Source organism: Alligator sinensis, unplaced genomic scaffold (assembly GCF_000455745.1).
Source record: "Alligator sinensis unplaced genomic scaffold, ASM45574v1 scaffold585_1, whole genome shotgun sequence".
In the NCBI taxonomy this organism is placed as follows: Eukaryota; Metazoa; Chordata; order Crocodylia; family Alligatoridae; genus Alligator; species Alligator sinensis.
In genome coordinates, this window is record NW_005842530.1 from 870396 (window position 1) to 889394 (window position 18999).

Here is an 18999-nt window from a genome sequence, read left to right on the forward strand (position 1 = left end):
CAATTAAATTGTGGACTGTGGAACATTCTTATTCAGCAGATGTAATGAAGCTAAAAGTTGGACGAGCTAGCCTCTAAAATGCAAGCCTTGATGTAATTCCAGCAAAAATGGAACTAGACGTGTTGAAATTGCATGATAAAAGTTGGTTTAATATTATTGTCAGCCTAACTGGAAATTAAAAGCATTTGACATCTTTTTTTCTCCCCCCTCCCCACACACACACACTTCCAGCTCCCTTTTGCATAGTCAGGAGATTCAGATAGAGCTGGATTCAAAGCCTGGGAAATGAATGTAAATGTTCCCCTCTACATGCAAGGGCTTTGAATCAAGCCCCTGATGCCAAACAGGGCTGGTAAGTATTTGCCTTTAAAACATCTGAAAGGAGTGGGTGTCCACTTTGGACATGCTGCAAATACCCTACATGCTGTGCTGGTATGAGAGGAGAGATGTCAAGCCTTAATTTTAAGTTCATCCTTGTGCTGGTATCAGAGGACAGATGTTAGCCTTTTAAGTTAATCTCTGTGTGTATATTGCAAGGGGGATGGGAATTGAATGGGGCTTCAAAAGTTCACTTTGCTCCCAGGGGCTTCCTAACACGAGGGCCAGTGGGGCTTTTTTAGGGTGGCCATCACAGAGGACATTCTGGTTTTCTGCTACTCTGTCCTCTACCTATATCAGACCCCACCACACCTTTATGTCCTCTATTTCCCTCTTCAAGAGAAAAATAGAGGACATAAAGACATCCGGTTCCATATCAATAGAGGACAGAGGAAAACCGGACTGTCCTCCATGATGGCCACCCTAGGCACTTTGCAGTGCTGACCCTGGAGCTCTGCTTAGCAGAGCTGGGGGGAGAAATGTCACCCTGAGAGAGGGGACAAGGCTCCTTGGGTCAATGGGCTCTCTTTTCTTAGCCCAACTAAACAGAGAGCACAAGACCACCAGCAGGCTCTCCCTATGCCTGAAGAAGGGTGTTTGTCCCCAAAGCTTGCAAAGAACAATCTTTCCAGCTATTCAGCTGGTCTAATAACAGAGATCACATCTGCCCAAAGAACTTTGCCGGTGTCCTCAGACACAAAACACCCTCCGAGGAGGATTTTTGGGGGGTTTTGGGCAGGGCCTGCTTGGCCCCCTGAGCCCCCAGCTGAAGTGGCAGGGGCGGGATGCCAGCAGCGCTTGAAGCCCTCCTCCAGCCCCTCTCCCCTTCCCCTTCCTTCCTCCAGCCCTGGTGGGAGAGACTGCCCCTTGAGTGACCCGCTTTTCATAAGCTCCCCCGTCGGATCACATGAGTGAGAAGTGCCGCGTCTCTCTCTGCGCCCGCCCGCCTCCTCCCGCAGTCTGCGCTCGGGCGAGTGGCGGCTCGCATCCGGCTCCCCGCCCGGAGCAGAGCGCTGCGCTGCGCTGCGCTGCGGAGCCCGGCATCACCCGGCGCGGAGCGGGAGCGGCACCGGCACCGGCACCCGGGGGTCCCCTCGCTCACCACCCGAGCGCCCCGGCCCGGGCTGGGCAGAGCGCGGGGCTCCCCGCCGGGCAGGGGCAGGACTCTCCCCAGGGCACTCAACAGGAGGCAGGGAAGAAGCTGCCTTGCTTCGACGCCCTCCTCATCGCAGCGCGGGGGGGCGCTTCCCCGCGCAAACTTTGCTACTCCTGCTCCATGTCGTCCCCCCCCACACGCACCTTGGGAGGGAGCCCCCTGAAGAAACACACACGAACACACGCGCGCGCGCGCGCGCGCGCACACACACACACACACACACACAACCCCCCCCTTGGGCAGAAGCTCCATGAAGAAACACACACTCATTTGGGAAGGAGCTCCATAGAGAAACATATACACACACACTTGGGAAGGAGCTCCATAAGCGCACACACACACATGCACACACAGCCCTCCCTTTGGAGGAAGCTTCCTGAGGAGATGCCCCCCGCCCAGGAGGGAGCACCCTGAAGAAGCCCCCAGAAGCCGAAGGGAAGCAGAGCTGGCTCCAGTGGGAGTCTGGCCCCCCTTCACCGCCTGTAAGGGAGAAGGGGTGCTGGGGCATCCCCAGGCCTCCTCCTCCCTCTCTGGCCCTGCTCCAGAAAGGGACCCTGGGAGTACTTTGAGGACTCATTGGATAATGGAAGAGATCCATGGTCTCAGCTCAGGGTGGATTTACTGAAACAGCCACTGGCTATAGCCTTGTTTGGAATGAGGGCAGATCCTTGCATGGAAATATTAAAAAGCTCCAGGGGGAGGAGCGGGGACTTCACGGGCTGGGGAAACACAGGTGGGATTTTGGCCTTATCTGTTCTGCGCACGAGGGGTGCTCCAGAGGACAGAAGGGCAGCAGTTGTAACCCTCCCCCTTCACAGTGGGTAGCCAGCTAGAGACTTGTATTGTGCCAGAAATACCCTAACTTTGATCCCCAGAGAAACAGGGGTAAACCGTACCCTTGGATAAGCCCTTTCACTCTGATTTCCATGGCACGGAACATCCTCCGCCTAGAGTTGCATTTGGCCCTTGCTTTGCTGCTGCTCAAAAAAACTAACTCTAACAAGGGTTGCTTTATTGCTTTTTTGAGCTGTTGTCATTCCTTTTATTTGAATCTTTGTTATGTCTTGAAGAAAGGCTGGGAAGACACGGCCAAATTCTGCTCTTAGTTTCTTTGCTGTGAAAACAGGGTAACACTATTGTTGCCCGAGCGAGAGTACAACTTCTTCCATTGATTTAGAGATCATCTTGCAGCTAGTTTATGATTTCATAGCTTGATTCCCTCTCACCCCATCCCCCTTTTTTTCCTTTCAAAATTGGGCTACTTACATGCAATGGGGAACTTTTTATTTCTTGGAGAGTCCTCCTGTGCCTGTTGCTTACTCCCTACCTGATGCCACCCTCTTCTGTTTTGGACATCACAAGGGGTTGTGTTTCAAAGATGAATGAATGCACTGCTAATAAATACATTGTTAATGGAACATCTTGAAGCTGGAAAGCCATCAGGGATTAAGCCTGCCACCGTGTCTGCTGGGCCTTGTTTATAAACTCTGTAGAATTGTTGCACTGTGTATAATGCCTTTTCCTGAGTGAGTACCTGGTAGTGGTGAGCAGATGAGGCTATTCTAACCAGACTCCATTAGTCTGAATCAAATGGTCCAGGTGGAAGAACATATTATCCAGAGGTCATCAGCTCTGACACTTGCTGCCTTTCCTTTATTCCACTAGAGCTTTGGTTTGGCATTGTTGCAGGCCTGTTACACACCGGACATGTGCCCTCCCCCAAAAGTCAAGCATTGCAAAATTTGTTCAAATGTGGGGATTACTGTAAGGGGACTCTATATTTTATGGATCTATTGAGTGGTCCATTAGAGCACATGTGCAGTGGGAATTTTACTTGTGGTTTATTTTGAATAGGCCAAAAAAAGTGGCAAAAGTGAACAGTGTAAAATTGAAATACCCATCAAGAGAAATTGTTCAAAAGAAGTCCCCCCACTTGAAAGAGATCATGTATGTTTATGGCATGAGAAGTTGTTTGCTGTTGCAATAGAGAGAAGTTTGGTGGAAGGGAAATAAGGTGTCACTGCGAAATTTAGTGACTATCCCTATGTCTATGTGTATCTCTACATATGAGAGGGAAGAGTAGAAAAATGATGTCTCTGGAGTGAATCTGAACTAAACATCTTCGTATCCGGGGTCTGAGGCAGCTTTTACTCAGAAAGATGTCTATGGACTTTAGTGGGCTTTGGAGCGGGCTTTTGGGTAGAAAGGTGGGAAGGAAATTTGCTGCTTTCTTTAGCATGGGTGTGTACACACATGAGCCAGAGAATTTCATAGTTCATAGTAGTTAGAGGCTTGTTTTTGATTTTTTGGGGTTTTTTTTTAGGTATTTTACTTAAATGCATACGAAAGCACATACATACATATATAGATACTGCTTTTGTTTGTTTGTAAACCTGGTCTGGCTAAAAGAAATAAATGCTGCAGACTTCCGCAAGCATAGTTTTGTATGTCAGGGGTACGATTTGTGACTCTCATAATTGTGCTGGCAGAAACTCTTGTTTTTCTCATGGATGGCTTTACTCTAGTGCTAAGAAGCACACCACTGCTGGTGTTATACCTCCATTCACAACAGTACAATATAGCAGTATTCCTGCAGCGGTAAAGTGATATAAGCTGTATCAGTAAAGGTGCAGTTTCTGCCTGCACAGCTGTGTCATTTATTGATCATGGCTCACCACACCTCTGATTGCTGTGCTGGCCGCAGTCTAGCTATGTAGATGTGTCCTTATGGACATCTTTCCGCTGTGGCAAATGGTGCCAACAGGGGAGTGCCTATTACTAGTTTGGATATTGTTCCTTGGTTGACATGAGAAGCGTTGCATGACTTCTAGCAGCATGCTCTCCACCATGCTATGGTGGAGACTTTACATAGGTAGGTGGAAGAACTGCTTTCATACATGAGCTCTCAAAGTGTCCTACTTTGACAAGCAGTATTACATTTTAGAGCATTTCTTTTGTGCCTTAATGGGGATATGATTTACAAAGAGAAGCACAATTTACAATTTGGGCACTGTGGATTAAGCTGGCTTTGCTCTAGGAGGTTGCCTTTCTTAAGCCACCTCCCTTGCCTCTGTTCCTAATAAGATGTGGTGTTTTCCATGGGAATAGGTCCATGGATAACACTGTAAGTCTCACTTCAGCATGCATGACTGTCTGTGGATTAGTGCATCAAAAACATTTTAGGACTTTAACTGAGGAAATCTGTTTATTCCAAGCTTCTCCATAACAAACCATTCAAAATGCTGTCTTTGAACAAACTAGGTCAATGTAATGCGCACACAGGGTGTTCCTTGTATGCTAGGGGTGTCTTGCATTCAGTCTAACTATATCTCCAGTATGCTTGTCCCTGATTTATCCTTCTTGGACTGCCTTGTTCATAGGGAGCTTATGCAGCAAATTTACTGCTGGAGGTCATTCTCCATTCTTGGCATCTGTAGCAGCCTTAAGCATAAATTTCAGCTTCATTTTCTACCCAGTCAATATCCCTGAGTTTCCATGGTGCCCCCAGTCTTGTGTCTACATATGCATGTCTGACCGCAGGAATATCATTCTGTGTTGCTATATATACTTAGTAAAACTGTCAAAGCCATTTAGGATCTGTTTACTAATTTATATCCATATCCTGATATTATTAGTAGTTGTTAAACTTTGGCTGATAGAATTGGCTACATAAGGAATCAACAGCAATAATAAACTTCAGGCATGGCTCATGGAATTTATGGTTTTGAAATGGGCAAAATAACCAAGTTTTAGTTAGTTTGAGTGGTTTAAAACCAGTTGGGCATAACAGAGTTTTTGAAAACACCTAAGCTTTAGTGGCTGCCTTGTCACTTAGGTGTGTTTAAAAAGGTTATCCATTGTGTCTGTCTGAACGCATAGAATTCTTAGAGCTGGTTTGGTTGAAGTAGCTGAGTGTGCATTACAAAATAGGTGTGAGCAGAGTCAAAGTGTGGAAGTCTAACATCAGTTGGAGTCTTTCTATAAAAAGCTTTGTTCAGAAGACGCTCTGTAATAAAAATAGGGAAAAAATTAAGGAGATAAGCTATGGCCATTAGAATGCAGATGCTTGTCTTTTACTAAAATAACCTGCTCTAACAATAATTTTGTTACAACTCTAGAAGTAGTGCAACAAACTTTTAGAAGTATGGTGGTGATGAAATCATCTGATAGAAGGAACACCTTTCACAATGTCTTTAATTATGGGGTAGGAGCTCCTAAGCAAGGAGTACTGCTAACATTGCATTGTTTGTGCTCATATCCTTAGTCATATTGACTTGAAAGTGGAAGGTACCCTGGGATATTCAACTAAAGGCATTTACTCCTTGGTGGTGAAATTTGCTAGCCATGGGATAGCGGAATTGGTACTTTGAATCAACTTTATGTCCACAGAATAATTTGCTTGCATTTTGTTCAATGTAGTGCTAATAATAAATTGAGGCTAGTCTACTCCAATAAATATTTCATTTCTTTTCAAATGCAGTAAATAACATGACATTCTAGAACATCAAGATTGAGAGAGTATTTTTCATTATAACCAGTGTCCGGCTCCTGTGTCTGTCAGCAACAAGGTTTCAGTTGCTAATTGTCAGTTGTCTCAGTTTGATTCTTTACAGTTTCATACCTTTAGTGGAGTTTGTGAATTTCTGAAATTAGAAAGGGTGACTTTAGATGATGATAAGCAAGTACTATAACAGAAACATAAACTTTTAGCAAACGAGATTCAGATTTTATATAGGCATCCAAGTATTAATGGGTTTACTGGTAATAAATAATGATGGAAGAGAAATTCAGATATCTAGGGAAATTAAATCTAAACAGTTTCCAAGCTGCTGTATAATGGCTGGCCTGTATAATAGTATTTACACAATTCAGTGTGTTTAGTTACTGTTGGGGTTGGATCTCTTGTAATTAGTACCTTGAGGTCCGTAGTGTGATTAGGGTAAAGGAGATTTTAAGATTAAGGAAACTACATATCTTTTGATATGACCTGCAAAGATTTGATATCTCCTGGGGAAAAAATGTCTTCAATCATAATATCTTTATGAGAATGACCTATCTAATGAAGTTAAGAGCTAGCAATTGGTGTCAATCTGTTGCTTACCGTGAACTGGTTACTTCAAATTGCCAGCAAAAGTCTTTCTGTATTGTCAAGTTCATTAGTGGGTTTCAGCAGCCTTTTCAGTGCTGTAAAAGATTCCCCTATTTTGTTACCTGCAATGTTGAGGAGCCTTGATGTCCCAAAGTAAAAGATGTTCAGCACATGGATGTGCCATGCCGTTATATGGCAAGGTTAATTTTTCTTAACCAGAATAAGTGACTCTAGCATATGGCATATCATGATTTGTGTATTGTGGGAGGAGGGAGGCAACAGATTTGTACTTCACTGGTGATACCAAAATTCTGTGGAAAAGTGATTCCGAATACAGGACATCTCTTTGGCCTCATCCCTTCTTTGTCACCGTGTTCTAGTGGAATCTAGTTTTGAATCATATAGCTTTTGGAGGTGAGTAGAGCTGCTATTTCATTTTGGTTGATGGATAATGTAATAATTCTGAGTGATTCAGTTTGCGGGGAAATCCATTTGCTCAGCAAAGGAGAGACTAGTGTGTTGATGTCCTGTGAGAAAACAGTTTAAGTTTTGCTGTTATCAGCAACACCAGTGATAGTCTGGGAAAAGTGTAGAGTTACAGTAATATTATTTGCTTCAGGATTACAGGGGTTTCAGAAATCATGTCTGGAGAACGTTAGGGAGTGGAGCCCTAATTCAGCAATCCATCCCTATTTAGCAAAGCCCTATACCAGAGCTTCAGTTTCAAGCAGGAACAACTATTGCACCTTGTATACCGAACCATCTTGTCTTATGCTTTGGTTTTATTTTGGTGTTACATGCACATTGGCATAAATTCACCTGACTGTTTGAGATGGTCTCTTGACGGATGTTTAAATGATACTCAGCTTTGATTATACAGTTATGACAACAATTTTGGTTTTATATCTATCGTACTTCAGGCATCCAAAAATGCTATACAACATATGTAGGTACTGCAGTGAAAATATAGGAACCACTGTATCAGGCAGTCCTTGACTTACAATGTTTTGACTTACAACGTTTTGCACTTACAACGTTTATAAATCGACACCCTGTTTCAACTTTATGATGTCAGTTTCGACTTTACAACGCTTGATCTGATGCAATGCCACGCCAGCGAACAAGTTCGCTGCGTCACTTATCTTCCTGGAGAACATCTGTATCAAACTTCTTTGGACACTTTCTTTAAGAAGGCAGACAAGACTCCAGAAAAATCTGCAGCCAAGACTCCTGAGAAGACTCCAGCCAAGAACCCTTCAAAAAGTCCAACCAAGAGACTTTTAAAAAGTCCAGCAAAGTCACCTCAAAGAAGTCCTTCCAAATCAATATTATTGCTATTTACAATATAAATACATTAATGTAGCTATATTACTCCTCTATAATTGATCGAGTACAACATTCTGGGGTATTTTGGGTGAAAATAGGGTATCGGGCCTTAGTTCAGGAACCAATCCCCCATTTTTAACATTGTTTCTTATGAGAAAATTGTTTCTGAGTTGCCACATTTCGACTTAAGACGTGGTTTTCAGGAACCAATTGTGTCGTAAGTCCAAGGACTGCCTGTACTCAGCATTAGTTGTCTCACATCATAGGACACGAGTGTTTCCATTACAGAAGCACCCAAAAAATGCTAGGTGCTGTCTACATCTACACAAAGATGCAGTCCTTGTCCCTAAAAGCTATAGTTTATAGTTAACAAAAGGTAGTTGAAGGATGAGGGAAGGGTTCCAGTGTGTAAATAAAGCTGGCAGAGTGATAAGTGACATTTTTAAGTTTCACAACATACAAAATACTTGGATACAGGCCGGGTGTATGAACTGCCCCATGCTATCCTTCTCCCTAGACAGTCTTTCTTGGAAGGACACAAACCTGGTCTTTTGAAAGGAAGAATTATGTCCATTACACATTGTTCATTAAACACACATTGGGATTATCCTTGAGTCTCTTTCAGAGAGTGACATGTGAAGGAATTTGGGAATAATATCTCATCAGAATAATGGGACTTCTTAACAACATGATACTTTCCTTACATTATTATGGCACTGTACAGTCTGTGCTGGGTATGAGCCCCCATGTCCAGGGGGCGATGAACTCATGGTTTCTGCTCATGTGTCAAGATTGCTACCAACTCTATTAGAATTATTTCCCTCTTTCCACTGGGTTGGAACTGAATATTCAAGTCCTTACTTCGGGGCAAAGCTTAAACTACAGTGAGTAAACACTGTAGGATTCATCCTATAATTTTGACAGAATATATTCTTTGTTATATTGACATTTGCTGATAAATAATTCAAAATTAAGTTACACAGGTTCGTAACAAATTGTAGCTATCATTTTAGCAGCCTTGCCTTACTCTTTTTCCATCACTCCTTTAAAGTCAGTGGGATTACTTGTGGATTGTTATGCTATTTAGTGAGATTAAGGATACTAGAACCTGGTTCAAATCGGAGAACGAGCTTCCATTCTTATTGCCATCCATCTTGCTAGCAGAATAGAATTTCTGTTTCTTCGGTTAAAACCATAAGCAATACTTATCCAGAAACTGTCTTCCACCAAGAATAAATTCAAATATTGTGATCCCCTTGCTTTGGCTACCCAGCAAGGTTTAGCCTTTGCTTTTTTGAGGAAAAAAGCTCCATTTGCCACCCTAATGACTCAGCTTCCCTTTTGGTGCTGTGTGAAGGCCCCCTGAGATGTTCTGATTGCCTCCCACTGGCTTGTGCCACCTGACTGGCTTGTTTATTTGGATTGCTCTGTTCCCAGAGGTCACAATAATGTTTTTGTTTGTGTGAGAGTCTATTGCTTCTATTAACAGCCTGGCCTGGTGCAGCTGAACATACAGTGGGGAGCAACGGGTGAAAAAAATTCTACTGATTTTTCCTTTCCCCGCCAACAGAAAAGATTTTCAGTAACCTTACAGGCATCCCAAATCCTAGATCCATCTGTATCACACTTGTTCAATGCTATTTTTGCAGAATTGTCCCTTTGCCCCAGATTTCTTGCCTGCCTTGCATATTGTCAGATATGCTTTTGCTAATCTTTATAACAGATGCTTGCTTAAGTAAAATGATAATTTGGCAGGACAGTGATTCCCCCCCTCATTGTTTTTAAGGTATCCCTTTGTGTCTGGGAAAGCATATCCTTTACACTGCAGTCTCTATTTTAGGCTCTTTAGGCAGCAGAGAAGGAAAGCCTGACTATGGACCTAGTTATAATCCATGGTTCTGTGGCCAATTTTACACTGGCCAGAGCTCCACAGAATCCAAAGGAGCCAGGGGGTTGTCTTTAACATTTCCATTGGTAACAATATTTAACAATTAAATATTTACAATATTTAATATGTAACAAAAGGGGCCAGCTGGGGATTTATTGAGCACCTGAAGGAGAGTGAGGCTCATAGAGGGGAGTGGCATGGGAGGTAGCTGTTCTTCATCTGCACTTGATGGAGAGTTTCCCTGTGCCCAAAGAATATCCAGCTGGGGAAGTGTGTGTGTGTGTGCACATGCGCACATTAATGCACATGTTGTGGGGCAGGGAAGAAAAGGGTTGTAGGGGGATTCTGCTCCCTTCCTGTGTACCTTCTGGCATTCATCTGAATTTTAGACTAGTGTATGTTGGATATGTGTTCGTATGGTTGTAGGGGTGTGTGGGTAGTGGGTATTTATTTGCAAACATAGGCCCAAGTCTTGAAAAGGCCTATGCATTGGCATAACTTTGAAGTAAATGGGACTGCTCAGAGGGTGTGTCTCCACGTGCACATTTACTGCACAGCAACTGAAATTACTGCACAGTATGGGCATGCATCTACGTGTGCATGCCTGTACTGCACAGGAAATATGGTGACTTATGCTGACTTGAGTGTAAATTTGATACCAATTAGGCATTGATTTATGCCTAATTAGTTACTGTGCACTAATGCATGTGTAGCCGTGTTACTGCGCAGTAACCCAAGGGGCCTCCCTGTTGGACCTGCCCAGCCATTAGGGGGCCAGCCTGAGCCCATTCCCAGAGCTCCTGGCTGGTCACCTCTCCTGGCTTCAATTTGGCACTAAGTCCCAAGTGCTGGCAGTCATGTGGCCGGAGGCTGGAGCTCCCCCTGGTGGCCGTAGGGGCACATGGCAGGCTGCTCTGACCTGGGACTAAATACAGTCCCAGGTTGTCTGCACGTGTAGATGCCAGCTTCTTCTTTCTTACTGCACAGTAAGTTACTTCACAATAAATTTAAGCTGGCGTAAATGCACATGTAGACATGTCCATTGTGTATAAACCTTTAGCCCATGTCTAAAGTCTTTGCTGGATTGGCAGTTTACATGGAAAGATTTTCTAAGCACAACTGATCTGACTCAAAATCTGTGAGAGTGTAGCAAGTTTCTATATCCATTTCCACTTTCCTTCTCCAAATATATTTGTGTAGGAGAAATCCCTGTGATAAGGCTTGAGGTTTTGGAGCAGTGAATTCATGTGGACCTTGGCCTTACTTACCATCTTCCCTAGGATGCATTCAAGCATTTCAACTCCCTGGGCAGCTTCAAACAGCTGCCCATTTATTTAAAAACAAAATCAGATAGCAAGAGAAATGGTTTTCTCTGCCTCTGAATATAAACCTTGTGTCATCTTCCATTCTGGGATTGTACCTGTTGAGGGCTCAGCATGAGTCAGTTACAGCTTTTCTATTCCTTAAATGTCATGGTCAAGACTGATATTTCACAGGGCCTTGTTACATGTTGCACTTTGAGATGCTCAAATGTTGACTGGTGTTAGTGTTAGCTTGAGTTTGGAGCAGTCACACAGTCAAACTAACAGGGGCCTTGAGGACTGAGCTGTAAGACTCTCCCTCCTCCCCCCGATCCTATTCAGACTTCCCTCCTGCTCCCTGACCCATGGGGCTTCCCCTGATCTGCCGCTGCCCCCAGGGCTCCCCTTCTGCTCTTCGGGGATCTTCCTGGCCCCAGGACTCCCTGATACCCTCTGGCTTACTTTTGGCTGCTGCTGGGGTACTTCTCTTCTCTGGGTTGAGCCCAGCCCAGAGAGGAGGGGTGGCAGGGGTCATTGGGTTCCCCTTTCCTCCCCTCCCTTCTCCACCCATGGACAGTGTTGGCAGCCAGAAGTAAGCTGGGGGATGGTGCGGGAGCATGAGCAGCGGTCTGGGGGGTGGGGAAAGCAAGCCTGATCTGTGGGGCCAGGAGGCAGCAGGTCTGATTAGGGCTGTTGAGGGATGGGGCTGGTCCTGATTGGCAGGGTGGGTGGGGTGGGGTGGGGTGGGGGAGAAAGGGATGGAAGGCAGGGGGAAGAGGGCCCAATCTGGGTCAGCGGGAGAGGCAGGGGGGGGGGGGCATTTATACAAATGTGTAGCCTAGAATGGCTACATGTTGGTGTAACACAAGTTGGATAACAGATGATATGAATTATTTTTAAGCCACCTAAACAGTGCTTAAAACTAGGTCCATGTGCTAGTGTGTGGACAATCCAGGGGTTAAGAACTCCAGGGGTCACCTAAAATTAATATGTAACAAGGCGTATAGTCTTACAGGTGTAAAACCAGAATCTCTTGTTCCAATAATAGGCAGAGGTGAGGATTCTCAGCCTTCTAGTGTTCCAAACTTTGCTTTTACTTCTGAAAGGGGCCAGAGTATTGGACTTTAAATTTAAACATATTTTGTACATCTGGTTGAAATGGAAACATCCTGTAAATGTTTTCTTTCATTTTTTAACTGACTGCAGAGGTGGCGAACATTTTGACATGAGAAAAAAATCGGGGTGAATCTGGAGGAAAAGTGTGAATACCTTTCCTGTTTTGATGAGATCACTTACTATGGTATAGAAAAGTTATTTTAGGTAATTTATTGAATTTATTGAGTTATTTTAGGTAATTTATTATTCCCTTTGATCTTTGTCCAGTTGGACTGATAGTAATAACTAATATGCCTGTTTTTTAATGGTAGAATTGCATGAAAAATGGTCCTGATAATTTTTTTTTAAAACTCTCTTGCCATACATATGCAAGTAGATTTACAGTTATTTGCACTGACAGACAGAGCTATTGAGAATTACTGGAATTAGAAAATTAGCATACAAGTAAAGGAATAAAAATATAAATATAATACACTACAGAATGTACTTTGTTCATTTAATTGACATGTACTATAATTTAGTTTAAATTATTTATGATTACACACTGTGGAAAGTATTCCTAGAATTGGAAACAACTGATTTTTGTATGTTAATTGTAGGGTGTAGGGTTAGTGAAGAGTTTTTTGAGGGAAAAGTGTGTGTGTGTGTGTGTGTGTGTGTGTGTGTGTGTGTGTGTGTGTGTGTGTGTGTATATTAGGTGTACATACATTACATAGCTATCTTCTATTTTGCTCAGATTGTTTAAATTATCAATAAACTGGAGAAACATGATTTGTAACACAATGTCCCATTTTCCTATAGAATTCTCAGTTGCAAAGAGTAACTTGAAAATGGCAAACCAATCTCTTCTTCTCACTGATAGTTTCTACATAAACAGGTCTAATCCTATCTTGGATTTTATTAAGCAAGCAGTGTTTTCTGTTGGGAGTGGTCAGACAGTTTCCATTTATATTTTTTTGATTGACTGTTCAGGTTTTCCAAAAACACTTGCCAAAAGTTTTTGGTTTTTCATTAGGAAAAATGAAGCTGAATTATTTTGTCAGTTTTTATTATACAGATTTACATTGCTCCTTATCCAGAAAGGCTCAGAGCGTCTTACAGTAATAGACAAACAACTCGCTAGAAACAACAGACTCCCCAGCACACCCTAGCACTTTAAAAACTCTACTCCACCCATGCCACTTCTGCTTCCCTGCCTGTTACCCAGGAGAGCAACCCCAACCATGCTTCCCAAGCCCCATTCACATCTCAGTGCTCAAAGTTACTTCCCACTGTATCCCACTCTCCTGCCTTATGTCCAGAGAAGATCCCTCCCCATACTCTAGTGACCCTCCGAGGCCCATACCCCCATCACCTACAGAGGGTCTTTGGCTATCCCTTAAAATTCATAAATTTCTCCCTTCCCCAACAAGCAACATTAAATTAAAAAAAAATTACAGCGAAATAATGGAATGACTCTGCTTCCATCCCTGCCAAAGCATAACGTCACAAAAGCAGCTCAACCAACCTGAAATACTTTGGTTTGCTAAACCCAGTATTTCTTCTAATTGGAGTTGTAGTTTGGGTGCTTCGTGCTTCTATTACCTCCTTTATTGGCTCACATCTCTATCTGGACACAGTTATATAGCTATACGCTGAAGTCTTTTATCTGGTTGATTTCATGCCGCCAGTCTAGCCAGAGATCCTGGCCTATATAGGAGAATGGGAGCATAGTATACAGGAATTAGAGCTTGTCAATAATTGACTAGTCTAATTAGAAAAACATTTTGTCAGACTCACCATTCTCATGGGTGTTAACAGTAGCCATGTGAAGTTCATGTTTCCTGCTGTCCCTCTAAATTTCATACCAAGTCCTGTGAATATTTAGAGCACTAATGGAGCAGCAAAAGAGGAAGAATGAGCCCTCAAAAATGAGTTTGAGCTCCTGTAATTTGCAGGCTAGCTTCCTTCTATCCTCTCTGATATGATGTGTGCATATATTACTTCAAGATCTAACTTTCAGTTGGATCTCTCCTCCTAAATTTGCAGCCCCTCAATGCTTCTCATTTTCAGTGTTTTCTACAAGCTTTCTTAAAGTTCCAATTCAGCCTGACACTTCAGCATATGTTTAATCTTAAACTTGTGCTCAAGATCATGCCTATTTAGTAGGTTCCTTACATATACATAAGTTAGAGTGCTATACTTATTATAACTTCTGTATTTTCTTTTATTTATTACACCTTAATATTGTAGCAGGTTTATTTTTATTGGGATTAGAAAGGCATCTCCATATAGGTAGATTATTTCATAATGGTCTGTTATGGGCATTCAGTTACCTAGTTATTTTAGTTTTTTGGGAGAGTTCCTCAGTCTCTCCAATACTACACATTTTTGGGCATCTTACTCTTCATTTCCTATTTTAGATTCTTAATAAAACTATTGAGCAATACTGGACCTAGTACTGATCCTTGGGTTCCCATTTTATATTGTAATCTCTTTCTGTACTAAGAACTGGTGTCTTTTTGTACCTTTTAATTTTAACTGATTTTAAAACCATGACAGGACTCTACCTGTTATTTTGTGGCTGTCAAATTTCCTTTGTAGTCTCTAATCAGATACCTTTTCCAAAGCCTTTTGAAAATCAAAACTCACCAATCTGTTTTTCTTTAGGATAACTCTTCTAAAGGATTCTTTTGTGTTGGAGAGGCATGATTTATGTCTGTAGAAACCATGCTGTTTTATGCTGTTCTAGTTTGTGTGGCTTCTATGCCAATCTAGATACTCTGTAACTGCCTTTTAATAACTTCTCAGTATTTCCCCGCAGTATTGAAATGCAGTTCACTGTTGTATTACAGTTTAATTTCTCAAGTTTTTCCATCACCTCTTTTTGGATAACTCTGCCTGACAGGGCAGCCTCACCTCCTCTACCTGTATAACTGTAGGGTATGTATTTCTCCTTGTGTTCTGAACTGAACACTAAAGCAAAGAAATCATTTAACTTCTGTGCAATCTCTTTATCCTTTCTGATTTGCCCCCTTTGTATCACAGTATTCTGCTAGACCCACCAACTCTCTTTCAGGGCTTCCTATTTCTGATGTACTTAAAGAATTCCTTATTACTTGTCGCTCCATATTTGCCTCTTCGTTTTTCAAATTTGCTTCCAGCACTCTTAATCTCTATTTTACATCTCACCTGCCAAAGTTGTTCCTTTCTATTAGTATCACTAGGGCTAAATTTCCATTTTATTTTTTAGGATATTTTTTGGTCTGAATAAATTCTTATTCTCTGTTTTAACACCCTCCTTTCCTTGGTGTGGGATATGCAGAGAGTCAGCAACTGTACAAAGGACATTCTTAAAAATCTCTATGTTAATTCTGGGGATTTTTATTTCCTAGTGAACTCTTCAGGATTCTTTCACATAATCTCTTGAAAAGTCACCCCCAAACCAAATACCTTTTGATATTTTATGCTACAAGACTTAGTAATTACTTCATTAATACAATATAACTAAGTTTACCTTAATTACTTGGGAGAGCTGCATAGTTCAGTCAGTAGGGTGCTTGGCTATGCCCTGAAAGGACCTGGTTCTGATCCCAGGTAAGGGTGGTGGGTTTCCACTCATTAGGTATGTCCAAATGAATGTACACGTGCAGGGAACAGTGTGTTTCCCATGGGACAAATAGCAGCGGTACATATTTGTGCCATTATTTGTCCCTGGGTACACCTGTGCACACATGCTCCAGCACAGAGCAAAGTGACCTGGGCCAGCACGGGGAAGCTGGAGCCAGCACCTGTGCTGGCTCCAGCAGCCATGCTGAAGGTCTTGGGGGCCTCCTGGGGCAGCAGTGGTGCTGAGTCACTCACTCAGAGTGTGGCCCTGGCTGTCCAAGCTCCCTTTCTGGTAGTACATCTGCTGTCACGTGCTCTGCACTGTATTTTTCAGTGGTGGTTTTTTTCCCCTGTTTTTTGTTTTTTTACATTGGGATCTCCTGGTGTCAAGAAAACCTACCACACTGCTATTTAGCACCATGGTGAATGGGTGCACATGCACCGCATATGGTTTGCAGCTCCTCAGACTATTTTGAGGTGCCACAAATTGCATGCATATGCTTGTTGGGATGCGTCCATTGGGTGCATCTACACATATGTTGTCTTATTAGTTCTGCAGTAAAGTGTCACCATCTACACATGTGCCCATATTAGGGCACAGTAAATTAACTCTACCATAGGATAGCATTATCCAGGACAAGTAGTATCCCATGGCGGAGTAATTTATGCCGCCACACATGTGTAAATGGTGACTGGGCTTGGCTGGGGCACAAAGGGTGCTACAGTATGAGGACTGCCTGCTGGCTAGCTCTGTACTATAGCATACCTGTGCCCCAGTCAGCACCTCCACTGCCCAGCACCACCATCTGGAGCCTGGGGCCAACTCCCCGGGCTGCTCTACCCTGGCTCAAATTGCTGCAATCCATAGAACATGTGTAAATGCTGTACCTGGGAGCAGATGACTCTGGTGCAAATTGCACTGGAGTTTACTGAGTTGGGGTAGATGCAGCTATTGCATGTGTAGATGCACCCATGGTTTCCAATTGCTTGCATAGCCCAGAAGCCCACTCAACTCCTATCCAGTGGTTAGCAGCAGCTACCTAAGGGGGGTGGGGGTAAAGGAAGATGGAGCATGGTGCTGATAATATCACTTCCTTCTCTCATTCCAAGATTAAAGTAACAGTGGAGCCCAGCCTCAATGACCTGTAAACAGAACACCACCCATTACTTAGGAGTGGGAATTTCAAAGGAGCCCAGTAGGGTTAAGTAAAATAAAATAAAGTTAAATAAACCTCATCTGCCCAAATGCTATTGTTATTCTTTGAGGGAGAAACACCTAACTTTAGAATCCTTTGAAAAAAAAAAAGATCACACTTGGTTCAGCTTAATTTAAGAACTGAGTTGCCTCATTTTCTGTCACTCAGGAGTAGCTAAACAGTAGTTTTTCCTACTGTGAGCTTCCCAACCAGCAGCCTCTAAAATTGGTTATGGTGTTAAGGAACTATTTAGTAAAAACATGTCCCACTTTGGTGTTCTAACAAGACATAACTGTCCCTTATATCTTTAAGTGTTTTGCATGTGTTTTTTTTGGCCTGGTTTAGAATCATACGGCGTGTCCACACCTGCAAGCACATGATAGAAAGCAGTACAAGCTTCAAAGCTCAGACATGTGCTTCGTTGTGGGGCAAATTGTGCCTCTTGGGGCAAAATAACCCTGCCTGACTCCTCTCAGGTCTGCATCCAGGTGGAGCTAGAGCCCAGGGCCAGCACCTGTGCTGTTGCCAGCAGTATAAAAAGCTGTCCTGGCAAGTAGCTTCAGGACTATTCACTCTCAGGAGCTTCTGGGGCCCAGTCAATTAGTACCTGGGGACACTACCCCTTGTGCCAGCTGGACTGTTGAAGCAGGCCCGAGATTTCCTTGCACACTTTCCCCACTGCAGCAGTCTGGCACTGGGGGTTGCTGCCTGGCTGTGACCTGCTGTGCATCTACCAGACCCGGATTAGGCATCTGCCCCTCTGGGCCAGCTGCCACTGGGCTGTGGCTGTAGAGCTGGCCTCTGTGCAGCACTACTGCCAGGTGTGCCCCCTGCCCAGCCATCTGGGCAGCTATCACCCAGAAGATGTTCTAGGTGTGGTGGTCTGCTTTGAACTGTTGAAGCATGTCCTCCTGGCCCCAACTGGCCAGGAGGTCAGCCACAGCCAGCTAGGTCCAAGGTGCCAGCTCTGAGCAGGCAGGCCCTGCCACTAGCCTCCCTAGCAGGAATTCTGGTGTTCCCTATTGGAAAACTGAAAAAATCCCAAAGTCACCCTATCAAATATCTGCAAATCTATGTTTCTTCACAAAAGCCCACTAGAGACAGAGACAGAGACCAGTTGGGCAATGTTTTATTGATAGATCTAGTGTTAAAAGCAATTTGGAAGACTACCAGTGTCTCTATCATAATAATAAAGTGAACTCTAAACATATATATTCATGAAACATGTATTTTGCTGCCTTCCACAGGGGGCCTCTTGGGGCCAACTTCCCAGTGGCCAACCCACTGGTTTCTGGGCTAACCGCCCACCTTCTCACCCACCATGCCTTGTTGTTAATAGTTGAATTGATCTTAATAAGCAGGAGGCTGCCCATTTCTTGCCCTGATGCCAGGGGGCGCTATCTGCAGCTCTGTTCCTCCCCTACACCACAGCCCAAGCCTCGCAGATGGCATCCAGATGTTCTCAACAGTCACCGGCCTCATGCTGGGCCCCAGACTTCTCTGATCAGGATCCCTCTAAAATCCTTCCATTCCAGCAGCCTAATCCACCTTCATCCTGGGCAGCATAGCTCCCTGAACTGCTTCCCCTTCCAGGTGTGGCCCCCCCTGGGACCTTCGGCTCACTAGCCCTGGCCCACCTCCAAGCCAGTCGGAACCCCAGGCCCTCAGCTCTTGGGCATTCCTCGCAGTGGGCCCCTGGCCCTTTGACCCTTCTAGTCCCAGCCCCAGAATTGACCAGTCAGGGGATGTCCAGACAGGTGTGAGTCTATGGCCCCACTCTCTCTCTCTGGGGGTCTACCTTCCAGACCCTACAAAGTAGGGAACCCACCCAGTTGTGGGGGCTAGGAGTTAAGGCACCCCAACCTACCTTTCACCAGGGTGATAACTGGCCTGGTATTTCCTGGGGGCTCCCACACCACTGGGAGCCCCACCAGGCCACCCACTCCCAGCAGGGTGCAGCT

The 18999-nt window shown here is 43.9% G+C and overlaps 1 protein-coding gene across 1 annotated transcript in view; it reads left to right on the top strand.

Moving 5' to 3' along the window:
• Positions 1-1285: 1285 nt before the first annotated feature.
• Positions 1286-18999, top strand: part of PTN (pleiotrophin) — a 134133-nt gene continuing 116419 nt past the window's right edge. Inside the window, 3 exon segments of the mRNA XM_006031814.3 lie at positions 1286-1311; positions 1313-1388; positions 1391-1506. Coding sequence (XP_006031876.2) covers positions 1286-1311; positions 1313-1388; positions 1391-1506 — 218 coding nt within the window.